Source organism: Limanda limanda, chromosome 12 (assembly GCF_963576545.1).
Source record: "Limanda limanda chromosome 12, fLimLim1.1, whole genome shotgun sequence".
Taxonomy (NCBI): domain Eukaryota; kingdom Metazoa; phylum Chordata; class Actinopteri; order Pleuronectiformes; family Pleuronectidae; genus Limanda; species Limanda limanda.
In genome coordinates this window covers 18488565-18503430 of record NC_083647.1, presented here as the reverse complement: position 1 = coordinate 18503430, position 14866 = coordinate 18488565, and the positions used below count along the sequence as shown (strand labels likewise).

Genomic DNA, 14866 nt, shown 5'->3' with positions numbered 1-14866 from the left:
CCAAGATGGAAGAAATGGAATCACTGGTAGTGGTACCCATTTCACAGTATCCTCCTTTATCCCACATTATCAGCTCACCTTCGTGGGTTTTGGGCACCAAATCAAAAAAGCGTGTGCACACAAGGCACAGGGTGTATTTGTTTTTGCTTTGAGATGCAAGCCTCTTTCTTTGGATCACTTTTTTTCTCCCCGGACGAGTTCAGTACAAGACGGTACAACGTTATTATAGGAAAAATAATAATGTTTTACGGGCACCCTTATGCTTTCTGGGACGGTGTTATCATATCCCACAATACCTCTGTGCTCTATCGTCTCCCAACCCAGTAAGCAAGACTCATAGACTCGCTAAAGAGGAAAGGAAGATACGGTCAGCCTGTTCCCGTGATATGATTGGTTACCGGCAGCGCTGGCTGCAGGAGAACGGGACGTGGCTGTACCTGAGCTGCTTGTCGCCACTTTACCTGTACGGTCCAGGTGAGTGTGAGTGTGACAGGCTCACTCCACCAAACAATAAATGCTCCTCCCAATTAGTTCAGCAGTCACGGAGTGCAACAGATATTAGAGGTGACAACACTCCAGTCTGTCCTCCAGGTTTCGGACTCTCATATAATTCATACCTGTGTCATGCTGTTGTTAATTCACATTTTGGATCATTTCTGCTGATTACAAATATGTAATATAACTGAGTATATTTCAAAGCGTTTGAATGTATTTTATTTCAGAACATGACAGAATTATACTAACATCAACTTGCAGAGATTTAAACTTTGCTTAAAAATTAGGAAAACTTGGTTGAGGTGATATTATTTCTAGCTGACGTCCTATTGGTGTTGGGCTTTCTGACAACTGAGATTTAAATCACCCGTCGAGCTTCCGTATTCATGCATTTTCACAAATCTGAGCTTGAAACAAATCAAAATCTACCTATGTATTATAATGTATAGTGTACTTCATTTACCCTCTTCTGTTTTATTTGAAAGTGTGAAATGTATCTTTGGTCATTTATCACAAGTTATATATTTTAAATGTATATATAATTATTAATAAATGCACTGAATCATATAAAAACAATACCATTATAATTCTACCAGTATAATGAGCCACACCTGGTGTAGTAGATGCAGTATGTGGTTATTTCTTTACCATCAGACAACAAACAATTGCAGCTCCATTTGCTCATGTGTGGTTTTACAGAATTTAATATTTTCATATGAAGATGTTCTGTTAACCTGCCTTTGCAATATTTTCTGATGTTTATAATATAATACAATATAGGTCTTCTAGTCTTTTTTTCTATCAGAGCTGTTTTCGAGCTGATTTATGCAAAAATAATCTTTGATTACATAATTGATGTTGGACTGTACAATAGTTCAGTTTTATCTCATTCATTTATCATTTACTTTAAGCTTTCTTTCTTAATTAGAAAAGAATGATGACTGAGGTTTTATTATAAAGTTATAAATAACAGCTGACTTAAGTCAAGATTCATGAGTGTTGTTGCTATTTATGCAAATCTCGATGTTAAGTTTATTTGTTGCATTTCCTGATACTTTATTTTTATTTTTTTTCTCTTAGGCCCGTCTGTTCTCCAGTCCGACCAAAAGTAATCCGTCCACTGAACGTATGATTGTATCCTGTCAGCACACCATTCCAAATCTTTCCATGCCTTACACCCATGTAGAAACATGAAGAAATAAATATAGGATGTAAGATGATTTTTTTTTCTGATGGTGTGAATTTTATACGTACATAAATTATTTTTTAAATTTTCTAATGCAACTTTTGTATTCTCTGTGCCTCAGTTTTTTGAAGGTCACTCTTTAGATGTTGCTAGAACAAATGTTTTAATTTTGAATATTGCTGTTTGCTATTTTTCTACTAATGTTTTATACCCTGTTGTTACTATGTACATAAGACTAATGTTCATGCGTCCAAATGTGCACTGGCTTTACACTGGAAATCCATGATCAACATAGCTAGAGGTTGTGTTATTGAATATTTGTTTTTGTATCATCTATGTTTCTACCATAAAGTTAATAAATAATTCAAATGTTTGACAACAAACCAACGGGACTGAGTGTTTTTAAACAAAGAAACGGCTGTTTTTAATGTCATGTGCTTTGTGTTTGATGCGCTTCTTTAACTCAGAATCAGCTTTACTCAAAAGCATGTTTGGACCTAAATGGGAACCTGACTCCAGTTTCTATTGGCTATCCATGAACTCTGTCTAAATGCTGACCTTCAAGATAATGAGGAGAAAAAATAGCTGAACATTGATAAACAGATTCTGTAAAATTCATACACATTTCTTTTTTTTAACAATATTTTTTATTGAAGTTTCAAGTGCATATCCATTTTTATTACGAATTTACAAACATTTTCATTTATATCCCCTCGAACAGCCACTCATTCACACAGAAAAAGAAAAAATAAATAAATAAAATGGACACAATTCACACACATTAGTTTATTTTATTTTACACTAATACAAAATGCAGAGACGAATTTTTAAAGTGTGGGTTATGGGAGAAACCAGTAATTGCTTATATGAAATCCACAGACAAAAAATGTACAAACTATAAAAATACAAAAGACAAATATATCAATAAGTGTTATATATTAGTAATAATGGGAAAACTAACATGTGTTAGTATAACAGAACAAATGTGTATAATGTAGAGTATATTTTTATGTTTGTCATATGAATATTAGATATTATATACTGTATATAGTCTCCTTTTGTTGTGAGACTGCAATAAATGTACATTTATTTAATTCATATAATTAAAGTCTAATTTAAATAACTGAAAAATATCTGAAATTTCTTTAAAAAAAAAAAAAATTTCGTCAATTGTGTGTTCCAGTTGAATTTTATTTAAAATATTTTTTATAAATGACAACATTTCTCATGTCTTGATTTTTACCATTATGACGCAGCAGTGATGACCTGAGCAGCTCCGCAGCAGCCAATCAGAGTCTGGATGTCCCTCTGACGCGATTTACTTCCTAGATCAGGGGTTCGTTAGTTTTGTAACCCCGCACACACCGCTTGTGTCTCCACCCAGCTGCAACGCTACAACTCCGCCCGCGCGGCTCGCCCCCGACACACAGAACGTTCGCCCTACGTGAAGCTGTCAGTGACGCACACCCGCCGCGCGTCAACACAGCGATGCTTATGCTAAGCTAACATAACGGCGGAGCGGTCTGTGTCGCACATCGTCGGCCTGACGTCCTCTCTGCGGCGAAACAGTCCTGGACCGCGCGGAAGACCCCGGTTCCCTTCTTTCGTATTTGTCGGGGATGTATGGATGGATAGTGGACGGCCTCTCGTCGCTGTTTGAGCCCGTTACGGGGCAGAAGCCCACCGAGTGGCCCGGGAGAGGGCACGTGAGCGGGGAGACAGCCAGGCGACCCTCCGTCACAGAAGAAGCACAGCGGCAGCAGAGCCACGGCAGGGCGGCCAAACGGAACTACCAGAGGTCGGTGGTGGGAGAAAAGCTTTATTGTTTGTAACCTCTCTTTGTGTTAACGATTCAATTCTACGTGTTAACACTCACCGGCTTCGGGTGCTAATCTATGAAACGTGTGTAAACTCGGGTTGGACGTGAGCCACCTGAAGTTCTGACCGACGGTAATTGATTGATTGATTGATGAAGTGACCGATAAACAGGGCGAATCATCAGCGACATTAAACTGCAAAGTTGTTTGTTTAATATCCTGAATTTCGCCTGTTGTTGTTACCAAGTTGTTGTGTTGTTAGCAAACTGCTAGCACAACACAACAACTGTACCAGGTTAACTGCTGAACTCTCCTGAGCTGAACCATATTAACACACATCTCTACTTCATATTAGGCCTCTCATATGTTAACAATATTACTCTTGAAAATACAAAGTAGTGAAAGTGTAGATTTGTTTAAATGTGAAAGAATCACGTCAACTACAGGTTCATCATCATCAAAATCGCCCTCGATGATGAAGGCGATTCAACACTTCTCTATAACAGAGTTGAGATAAACAAGGACTGAACATTATCAACTTCAGAATTATTTATTTATATACAACATTAGGTTTAGCCAAATGTAACTAATGTACTGGCAACTTGTAAGAGAAACAAACTGAAGGTGTTGTCACATCTTCATCGATAACATTGAGATGTCGTTAGAATCACTGAAGTCTAATCTTGTATTTTTGTGTTACAGTCTTGATGTTGCAGGCAGCGTTTGCCACAGTGACCCAGTAGAGGTGAAAAGACGCAGACGAGGTTTGTTTACAACTAAGAACAATCTCAATATTTTGATTCCAGACGTATAAACTTGTTGTCCTGTGCTTCAGATGTAGTCATCAGCTTTTTGAAGAAGACTGTGGCCGGGGTAGCTGGATTGCTCAGGCTGCGCAAACCTCTGACGACCAGGCGTGAGGAACCCAGACGTTATGAAGACACACAGGTTTGTGTTCCATGGATCCACATTTTCTAACCTGACCAGAAAATCCTGAGCATAAAAACCACGAATACAGTTTGAGCACTTCAAAGTTCAGCCTTTCCACATGTGGTGAGAAACACTGAATATTCTTTACACAAAATAAACCTGCTAAGACCTACGTGGGTGGAGTTGAGTTGGGAAGAAAAATCTGATCACAACATGCTTAATTAAATTGCATTTGAGACACATTCAGCCATACACAGAGTTGTTAGAAGATCAGGAAGTAAGCCCAACTATTGTGTGATGCTCGATTGTTATGTTTGTTTTCTCCATCGTTTATTGTTGTTGTATCTCTCTGTGAATTCAGCCTGTCACGTTGATGGGGATAGATGAGCTCCACACTTCGTGGATGAACACTACTGAGTGGAGAATGGGTGAGTGGAGGCAGCTACTCCTGAGGGAAAATACTGTTTTTTTAATGCTTATTTGTCTCATCCATACTCTTATTGTGTTATCCATTCTTAAATCACATTGTCATTTTGTCTTTATTCAACAGATAAACCAGTTGGTGGAGTGAATGACAGGGGAGGCAAGAATCCCTTTCAGAGCTCCTCACCTCCTCTAATGAGGAAATACAGGCAAGATGTCCAGTATTTTATATTAGCTGCACCAAAACCTTTTCATTAATCCACTACTGATCATACTTGTAGAGCTGCCTTATCGTTAATGATTCAACAGTGTCACCTTTTGAAGAAGCTCCCTTGCTTATGTGTCAAATCTTTTTGAATCCAGTGGGACGCCTGCAGGCCTCCCTGACAGAGGGAAGGAAAGAGAGAGGAGAGCCTCCCTTCAGCTGCTGCCGCCGAGGTCGACTATGAGGGTGGCAACCACTCTCTCCGACCCAACCTACAGTGGCTTCGGTCACAACCGCTGCTACAAGCCCAGTCTTACTGTGGAAGAGGTGAAATACTGAATTTTTTGTATTAATCATTGATGTTGGTCATATAATTTGTTTGTATATTTGAATACTTCTTTAAACATTTAGTTTCCTTGATGCCACTAGAGGCAAGATTTCATGTAAATTATAAAGTGTAGATGATACAAGTTTACTGGCAGCAGAGTGGCATATTTTACAAATGAAGAGCAAACTAATATAACACAAATAAGTTTAACACATAATCCAGGCTAAAAACAACAGTTGCTGCCAAATGTGGAAGGACAGCTGACAAAAAAATCTGTGAGTGTGTTAATATGTAATTTAATAGGCTTAAAATGTCACTGCCCTTTCACTGGTTCACACGTAGGTCTGGTTATAATTACATTTGTGGATTTCATTAAATTAATGTGTTGCCATTGCGTGGAATTGGAATTGTAGCTTTAGTCGTTCAGCTGCAGCCCTTGCAATGTCAAACAGACATTTGAAAAAAATACGAAAACGTAATTCAATGTGCTCAGTCGGGTTAGGATCTTCTACGAATCAGGATGTCATTTATAAAAAAAAAAAAAAAAAAAAAAAACTTGATTGGTCAGCAGGTTGTTCTTTCCTATGAGTTGATCTGTTATATCAAACATGACTTGCTCTGGAGCAGGTTAGGTGTTCAGCATACGTTACTTTGCCTATTTTCCCAGTAGGAAGTGAACCACCGTTAGCAAGTAACCTTACTAAGCACAAATTCTGTCTCTTGGCTCAGGCGTCTGTTCTACAAAGTCTAGTTAACTGGCTTCTACTTGCAAAATTGCTGTGTAATTTATATTAAATAACTCCTGCTCCTCAGCATCCAGATTGCAGTTTTGAGTTTTATATTTACCAAGAGAATCGGCTCAAAAGTCATGCTTTAAGACTCTGTACCAGTTGTCTGTGTTAGTTATGTGTTTCCGCTTTGCCTCCAGGCCATAAAGCAGAATAATAAGGAGCACTATAGACGCTTGCTGGAGATGGTGACAGACAAATACAGCAAGAGTCAACCACTGCCTTTCAACCAAACAAAACCACAGGAGTGAGTATTCAAGTTGAGTTTTGGAGAAATTCCAACAAGATCCACTCAACATTTAACTGTTGGACATGAACTGATCGTTTTCTCCTTTATCTCCCAGTGAGTCACTGTCACAGAGTGATCACAAACCTGCTGCTTCAGGGAAAACGTTTGAGCCGGTGCCCAGGAGGACGGGATACACGGGTAAGATACGTGGACATTATTCACCTTCAAAGGAGGTAGAATCTGTAAATGTGTCTGTTTTGAGTTAAGCTTATATTTCTTCTATACAAGTCCCAGTAATATGTAATTAAGTCCAAGACAGCAACTAACAATTCTTGTGTCCTCAAATTCTTTGCTTTAGCCAAAAATCTCAATTTAATTTACTGTCACAGAAAATATAGATGCTGCAGATCGTCACATCCTCACATCTTAAATAAACAGATCCTTTACACGTCTCACAGAAATTTGTTTTCATCATTGAAAATGTGTCGTTGAACTGACATTTGTGTCTGTTGTACAGCTGCCCCAAGCATGTTTACATGGAGAAATGCATCTACAACTAAGGACAGGTTAGTGTATTATTTCTTCATATGTGTGTGTGTCGATGAATTTTATTTATATATATAACATCTCTCTGTATCATCTCCAGGTGGGGCGGCGGCGGCGGCCTGACTTTCAGCAAGTCTTTTAGTGGCAGCTTTGAGAACACAGAACCTGTGAGGAATACAAAGGTAACTATTTCCCACTGTCTCTCATCCAGAGTGTCACAGCACTCGTGCAGTTATAATGGAAACCTAATTGTAACTTGTTACCTCTGGCCGTGTATTGGCAGAAACAGGCTGCAGAGTTGGACCTCTCTGCTGAAGTAGCGTCTCGCCTCAGTCTAGTGGACAGAGAGTCTCCTGCTGTCAGTCTGCCTGACACACATACTGCATTCACAGCACACGCCAGGCACAGCGATGAAGACATACCCAAGCTGACAAAAGTACGATTAAATGTTTCAGATACTTGGATTTATTCTCACTGTGTATCCATACAGTTTATTTCATTGCATTTCCTGTTTTTATGTAGGACATGGCAATGGAGGTGAGCGGTGCGTTGGCTCAGAGCGATCCCAACCTCGTCCTAAGTGCGGCTTTCAAACTTCGCATCACACAGAGAGACCTGGCCACGCTGCAGGAAGGCAGTTGGCTCAATGATGAGGTAACGTCCAGTTAGAATTCCTCCACAGCTTCTCCAGCTGCTACACATTGACACTTCTCACTGGGTTAGGGGTTGAATCTTCCAGTAAAATATGGAAATCTGAAATCACATGTTCTGTTTGTTGTTGGAAGCAGCTACTATAGCTAGTTGCTATGGATACAGTTTGTTGCATAACCTGCTTTCTCAAATATGGAATTCCAAATTGCGGTTAATGCAAATGTGATCATTACATAGTGAGCATTCCCCCTTCTATGCTGACAATATACTGAATATATTACTATGTATAAATATGAATTATAAATCAATAGATCAACCTATTGTTTTGTTTTTGCAAATTGTATTCTCCTGATCAAATTAAAGGCAGTCAGTTATGTGACCTATGTCTACTTTCAACATGTATTATATTTTGCTTCCTCTGTCTCCTCTGCCAAGGTGATGAACTTCTACCTGTCCCTGGTCATGGAGCGCTGTTCTGTCAAAGCAACAGGATTAAGAGTCTACTCGTTTAGCACCTTCTTCTTCCCTAAGCTGCGGGGGGGAGGAGGGGGGCAGGCTGCAGGACACGCTGCCGTGAAGCGCTGGACCAAAGCCGTCGACCTCTTCCTCTACGACCTCGTCCTGGTCCCTCTGCATCTGGGTGTCCACTGGGCGATGGCTGTGAGTCAGAACAACCTTAGTTGACTCTAGATTGATTATGTATTCTGTCTATTCCTCATTGAAGTTTGTGATTCTTTCATCAATTGTTCATTTGTCAATCAAAAACTTGGTATTAAACCTGTTTTAAAGTTTCTTCTTACACTCGTTCTAGGTCATTGATTTTAATTCGAAGACAGTGAAGTCATATGACTCAATGGGCCAGAGACATGATGACATCTGCAGTCAATTACTGTGAGTCCCCATTGTGCTTTTAAGATGTAGTTATCTGATCCATTTAAATGTTATTTACGTAATTGACATTGTGCTAATTTTCCAGCCTCTATCTTAAAGAGGAGCATAAAGTAAAGAAATGCAGAGAGCTCGAAGGTGCCAAATGGACAATAGGAAGCTTGAGGGCCACAGTAAGTCCAACTGGGATGAAGGGCATGACTATAACAATATGTCCGTTCCTGTGCGGTTAATTTATAAATTGTGGTTTCCTTTAGGATATTCCCCAGCAGAAAAATGGCAGTGACTGTGGTGTTTTTGCCTGTAAATACGCTGACTATATCGCAAAAGGAAGGCCTTTCACCTTCAAACAGGTATGAACTGTATATTCACCTAATATCATAGCTTTTCTGTAATTCTATTCCTCTAAACTGAAAGTGTCATCTGCTTGTGTCTCTTCAGTGCCACATGCCGCTGTTCAGGAAGTTAATGATTTGGGAAATCCTCCATCAGAAGCTGCTATAGAGAGTCACAGCAATCTCCTGTCTGTTAACCCTTGTACAACAGAGACTTTAATAACGGATAACAGAAGGAACATCTGTGTACAGTAACCACATGGTGATTGGTGAAGGGGAAAAAAAGGGCCAAAAACTGGACAGAAATCAAACCCAGTCGGGCAGATGAAACACTAGTCTTAAGAGTCGGTCATGTCCCTTCTCCGGTCGGGGACATATAAATGTTTTGTAATCTCTGAGTTCTAATTGGAGACAGTATTAAGTTATTAGATATGTATACAAGCTTTGGCACTACTGACAGAACAGCTTTTTTTTTATTGACTTTGGATTGTTAGGTTTACTGGTTAAAAGTACTGCCTGAAGTGCCTTCAGCCCTCCTACACTGAGCTCAACATGCTCTTATTTTGTTTTTTGTAAATTACTGAGTCACACATAATTATATCCAAGTCACATCTGAGGAGCTGGACTCAAAATTTGTTATTTAAATTGTTGTAGTCACTGATTTGTTAATGTCATTTGGCTGTTCTCTTCCAGTTGCGATCAACACGGTGGATGGCAAAGAAATACATTGGTTGTGGAATTACATCTCTGACGTAGAGATAATTAATTATAATACCTCCTTTCCAGACAAATGCATGGTTGAATGCTTGTAATATATATATTTTGCTATTATTTATGACGACTGAATGAGAAAGGGTTTTTGGAGTGCGTGTGTATAGTTTGTTTTTCCTCCATGAATGAGCATTGATAGTTGGTTGCCCGTATTTAACATAAGGCGCCGTAAGTATGTGAACCTTTTTATGATCAAAATGCAAGAGGCTACTTAAGGCTATTACATTGAGAAACACTAGAGCATACTGCTTAACAAACTACTGTACACACATGCATGTTTGAGATGCCATGAAAATGTGATTTTTCTTTTCCCCTTTAATAAAGTATTTTTATTTAAATTGGAGTTTGATATTTTTTCCGAGGGTTCACATGGAGCGAGATGTAGACCACAGAGGTTTAACACAGGTCATGCAGCTCTATTTCTGTTTTTGTGAAATACTAAAGCAATACATTTAAAGCTTGAATAGTTTAGAAAACAATAGGAAATTAAGCGTTTGCATAAAGCAACAACATAAAGTCCAAGGTATTGTTAATATGACACAGCTTTGGTAAGTGTTGGTTCTCTGTTAAAATACAGTCTATAGTCCTAAATTATAAAAACTTTACACTCAAAGATCAATTGCATCAGTGGTAGTCGTAATAGTGTAACACTCAAATGTTGTTGTTGCTCTTAATTAAAATTTAAACATTTATTTTCCCTTAAAAATTTTACGTTAAGAAAATTAAAGTGTTTTTATACGCTTTTATTCTGAAAGTCCAGCTGACAGGAAACCGCCAGCTGTTTTGCTCCTGCAGTCCGTCACCGCCTCCGATCAGTCTCCTCTATGTCGCGTTAATCCGTCACTATCACGTAGAATCTGTCGTTAACGCTTCTTTAGCACTTAGGGTTTTACGCATCTTTTGTCAGACAACGTAAAAAAAATGAGTGACAACCAGAAAGAGTTCAGGGAGCAGGTGAGAAAACCCCCTTTAAAAATAAGACGTTCAGCTGATGTTATTTAAGGCAGCTTAGCAGAGCCTGCAGGGCTGATGATGGAAACGCACTTCATGTCTTCTGTGTGAGAATGTTCGTAGCTTCATTTGCTAGCTAGATGTATTAAACGTATATAGGTAATATAGTTTAATAAACGTAGCGTAAATGTTTGCTCAGCTAAAGCAAGAGGCCGAAAAAGCCCAGCTTCAGGTGTAGCCCACCTCTCTATTACTGACCGATATAACAGTGTTGGTGAATGGTTGTTAATTATCACTAAAAACCACCAAGGCTGCAACTATTGATTATTTTTCATCATTGGTTAAATTGTTTCCTGTATTAATCGATTAATCAAAATGATGATTTACAATAAATGTCTTGAGGTTAAACTCACAAATGTTTAAAAAACAGAAAATATTCAGCGTTGGGAAAATGAAGCAAATAATTGAGATGAAATCAAGAAAATACTCAGACTAATAAATTGACCAAATAGATGATTTGTGTTGCAGCTCTTGAGACTTTGTCAAGCTAACATACAGACATGTATTCATCTGATCTATGTTCTTTTGCAAATGTTTTCTTTGTACCTTTCTGGTTTTCCACAGAAACCAACATCATGCCTTATCACCCTTGTTTGTTCTTTGTTAAGGTTGAGGTTGGAAGAAAGAAAAAGGCGGAAGACGATTTCAGATGCGAAGTTGTTATGTTTGGCGCTGATGGTGTTGATGCATGCTAATGTGTTGGATGCTGAAAAGAAGCGGTCAACATCTGTCCCCACTTCTAGTGTTGTAATGGCAGATGGTAAATGGGGGAAGAGGAGGAGAAAAGAAGTCATAATGTCAAAGAGAAGAAAGAAGAAATGAAGGGGTTGTTGTTGAAGTAATGAAGTTAAAGAAGTAATGAAGTTAAGATCAGAAGTTTACCAGGGTATGAGTAATTTCCTAACTAATTTGCTCTATTTCATCCTGTTTCTGTCTCTAAAGCATGCACATTTTATTTCCTCTCTTAATCACACACATCACTGGTCCATACTTACGTATGTTTTAGGCTTATTTTTTGTTCAATCACATTTTCAAGCTAAATTGTAAAATTTCTACTTTGAACATTTGTTAACATGTAAAACTTTATATTATCAAATTTCATTATTTTGTGTAAAACCTGTTGAACATCAAAAATATGGTGATCTCTTTCTGAAAGAATCAAGTGGAGGGCGAGCGCCACCACCTTCTGACCCCTTGATTCCTGTATTTTGGCCAACCCTCTTCAGTGAAGTGATTCTGACCTCGGTGTGTGTAGGACTCTCGGCCCGGCTCGAGGAGTGCATCCCCTCGGGGCTCTGCCAAATCCACCAGCCACTCGCCAGCACCCTCCAAAGAGGGCTCCCGGCGATCCAGGTCCAGGTCTTGTTCTCGATCTAGATCCAAATCTAGGTAAGACGGGCTTCAGTTGGTTGTGATGAGTCGATTTTTAAACTACATTTCTCTAACCGTTATTTATGTGCGTATTGGAAGTAGGTGTTACATTTACGTCTGTCCCCAGGTCCAGGTCCCACCGAAGCTCACGCAGGCACCATTCCATATCTCGTTCCCGCTCTCGCCGATGTGGATCCAGGAGCAGGTCTCGTAGCGGGGGGGACCGTCACCGAAGCAGCCACAGCCGATCCCCCATGTCAAACCGACGCAGACACCTTGGTAACCGGGTATGTAGAGCCTTTCATATGTGCTCTGTTTGTGAATCTGACATTTATGATTGGATAACCTTCACAGCACTTGAACAGAGGTGAACTGGTGTCCAGTGTCTTTATTTGAGAAGATCATGAGTGAAACCCCTTTTGTTGTGCACAGTGAGTCTTTCTGAATTTTACATCCAAAGCTTGAACATTTGAAATGCAAACCATTTAATTTCTAAACAAAATCTGTCAAATCATGGAAAATCCATAAATGTTGTCAGCTATCACCTCTAAGCATTGCTTGCTACTCTATCCCGCTCGGTGAATTTCCAGCTTATTCCCATGCATCAAATGAATGTCATATACAATGCACATGTATTTATGAACAGCTTTTTACACCACAGTATTCTCACATTCTCCTCTCTCACAGGCCAACCCAGATCCCAACAGCTGCCTGGGTGTGTTTGGATTGAGCCTCTACACAACCGAGAGGGACCTGAGGGATGTCTTCTCTAAATACGGCCCCTTGAGTAACGTCAACATCGTGTGCGACCAACAGTCGCGTCGTTCGCGAGGCTTTGCCTTCGTCTACTTTGAAAATCGTGAGGACTCCAATGAGGTATGGAGAACAAGATGGGGTAACATGTATTAATTGTGTTAGTTCTCATTTCACAGAAAGTAGTTTTTTATTGTGAAAGTCTATTTGTGGTCGTGTTCCAGGCGAAGGAGCGTGCTAATGGAATGGAGCTCGATGGACGCAGGATCCGAGTGGACTTCTCCATCACAAAACGAGCCCACACCCCCACCCCTGGAATCTACATGGGGCGTCCCACATAGTGAGTGTTTCTCCAACATCATCAGCTTCATATATTTCTAGAGGCAAGATATTTTCTGGAAGTTACTGTCTGTGGTGTCTTCCAGGCTGCCAGTAAACTTAATTCTGTGTGTCTTTTAGTGGGGGTGGGGGTGGAGGCGGCAGCGGCAGCAGCAGTGGTGGTTCGTCACGTCGCGTCTCGAGGGAATATGACAGAGGCTACGACAGAGAGTACGACCGTGACTATGATCGCTATGAAGACAGAGAGTATAGATCATACAGGTAGGTTCTTTGTTGCCCGTTTGAACCATTGATAGCACTTCTGCTAATAACACCTATTCTAACTGAAATTGAGTCAGCCAGATGTCTTTTAAAATAATCCTCAAAGCCAAATTCCGCTTTCAGAATTGCCTGATTCAAACTAATTGATATTAAACATGTGGAGCTATGGGTTTTTCTTCTTCTCTCTCCAGGCGCAGATCTCCATCTCCTTACTACAGCAGGGGGTACCGCTCTCGATCCAGATCCCGGTCCTACTCGCCTCGTAAGTTTAAACCATGTTTCTGTCTGTTCAACTGAAGCGATTAGAATATATATTATATATATATATTTACAATTCTTATAAAAATTCAGATGTTCAACTTTCACACATTAGTTGTCATTGAAACAGATTGTAAGTTATTGGATCCACTAGAACTAACATTTATTTAATATATTCATATCCTTTTTGTCATTTTCTTCACAGGTCACTACTGAGCTGCATGAGAAGAGTCGACAGATTTAATTTCATGGCTTGTTTCTTTTTATGTTTTTTTTCTTGTTTATCTACCTGATTATTCATGTTATCAGATGCTGGAGTTGCTTTGTATTAAAGATGAAATAGAGTTTTCCTGAAATGTGTCTGTGAGAGAACCACAGCTCTTTTGATGATTTAATCTTTTTGGAAGAAACAATGAAAATAGTGTTTTAAAATGTATCATCGAGAAAATTGCGATGCTCCAGATCTGCGACAAATAATATGACTTTTCATTCTTAATGAATTTTCTGATGTCAGTTTTTAGACATCCTTATTGCTAATGAACACATAGAAAATAAGTAAGTTTTGGCTTGTTTATGATTGATCGGCTCAAGTCGACAGACTTACCGTCTTACATTAGAAGAATTTTCGGTGGAAGTTAAATCACAAGTTTTAATTTAATGTTTGTATGTAGCTGAAATTCCTACGTTGTTTGATCAGTGATGTGTTTTAAACACAAATTGTATCTCTTTATAATAGTAAGTACTATTTGGGGAGGGTTGTAAATATGTTTATTTACTGTAGTAACATGTAATGTGCACTTTGCCCCGTGGATTTAGAGGCTGGGGCGCTTCCAGTGATGAACCATGAAGTCCGATCAAAGATATAAAGTTTTTTCCCTTGACAAATAAAAAATGATTTGTCTGAATTCTTGTATTCAGCATCGCTTCATTTTGAAATATGAAAAAAGAGGGATTTATTATAACTCCTCTGTGTATTGTTCTTTCAGCCTCAAACCTCATTCACACATTCACAGTCCCGCCCTGATCAGATACATATCAATATTGACTCATCATTGAAGCGCCACCTGCTGGCTACAGGAAATGACATGTTTTAAACTTTGATGAACTGCTCTTGGCTGCTTTACAATATACAGCTCAAATTAGATGTTTTTAATTATTATCTCATCTGTATAATTCATTAGGTTTCCAAGTCACTATGTTAAGTCCCTTTAGATAATATTCATAATCCACACCAATTGATTTGGAGTGAATCGACTTAAAATGGCTACAATAAGGGGAGCT

At 39.2% G+C, this 14866-nt stretch overlaps 3 protein-coding genes across 3 annotated transcripts in view; all 3 read left to right on the top strand.

The window, feature by feature from the left end:
• Positions 1-2064, top strand: part of pcnt (pericentrin) — a 39512-nt gene extending 37448 nt beyond the window's left edge. The window contains exon 59 of the mRNA XM_061082578.1: positions 1576-2064. Within this exon, the coding sequence (XP_060938561.1) occupies positions 1576-1607 (32 nt within the window). The 3' untranslated portion in view covers positions 1608-2064. The remainder of the gene's footprint in view (positions 1-1575) is intronic.
• Positions 2065-3178: 1114 nt separating this feature from the next.
• senp2 (SUMO specific peptidase 2) lies at positions 3179-9930 on the top strand. The gene is made up of 17 exons (XM_061082432.1): positions 3179-3479; positions 4201-4262; positions 4334-4446; positions 4790-4856; positions 4979-5060; positions 5215-5383; positions 6313-6419; positions 6517-6599; positions 6919-6967; positions 7048-7129; positions 7231-7383; positions 7470-7601; positions 8034-8258; positions 8410-8489; positions 8575-8659; positions 8744-8839; positions 8928-9930. Exons 1-17 carry the CDS (start codon positions 3301-3303, stop codon positions 8988-8990), a joined length of 1827 nt encoding a protein of 608 aa, XP_060938415.1. The 5' UTR covers positions 3179-3300; the 3' UTR covers positions 8991-9930.
• A 583-nt stretch (positions 9931-10513) lies between these two features.
• Positions 10514-14455, top strand: LOC133014953 (transformer-2 protein homolog beta-like). The gene is made up of 8 exons (XM_061082165.1): positions 10514-10546; positions 11859-11992; positions 12102-12261; positions 12662-12850; positions 12952-13067; positions 13187-13327; positions 13519-13589; positions 13791-14455. The coding sequence occupies exons 1-8, from the start codon at positions 10514-10516 to the stop codon at positions 13799-13801; spliced, it is 855 nt and encodes a 284-aa protein (XP_060938148.1). The 3' UTR covers positions 13802-14455.
• Positions 14456-14866: the final 411 nt, after the last annotated feature.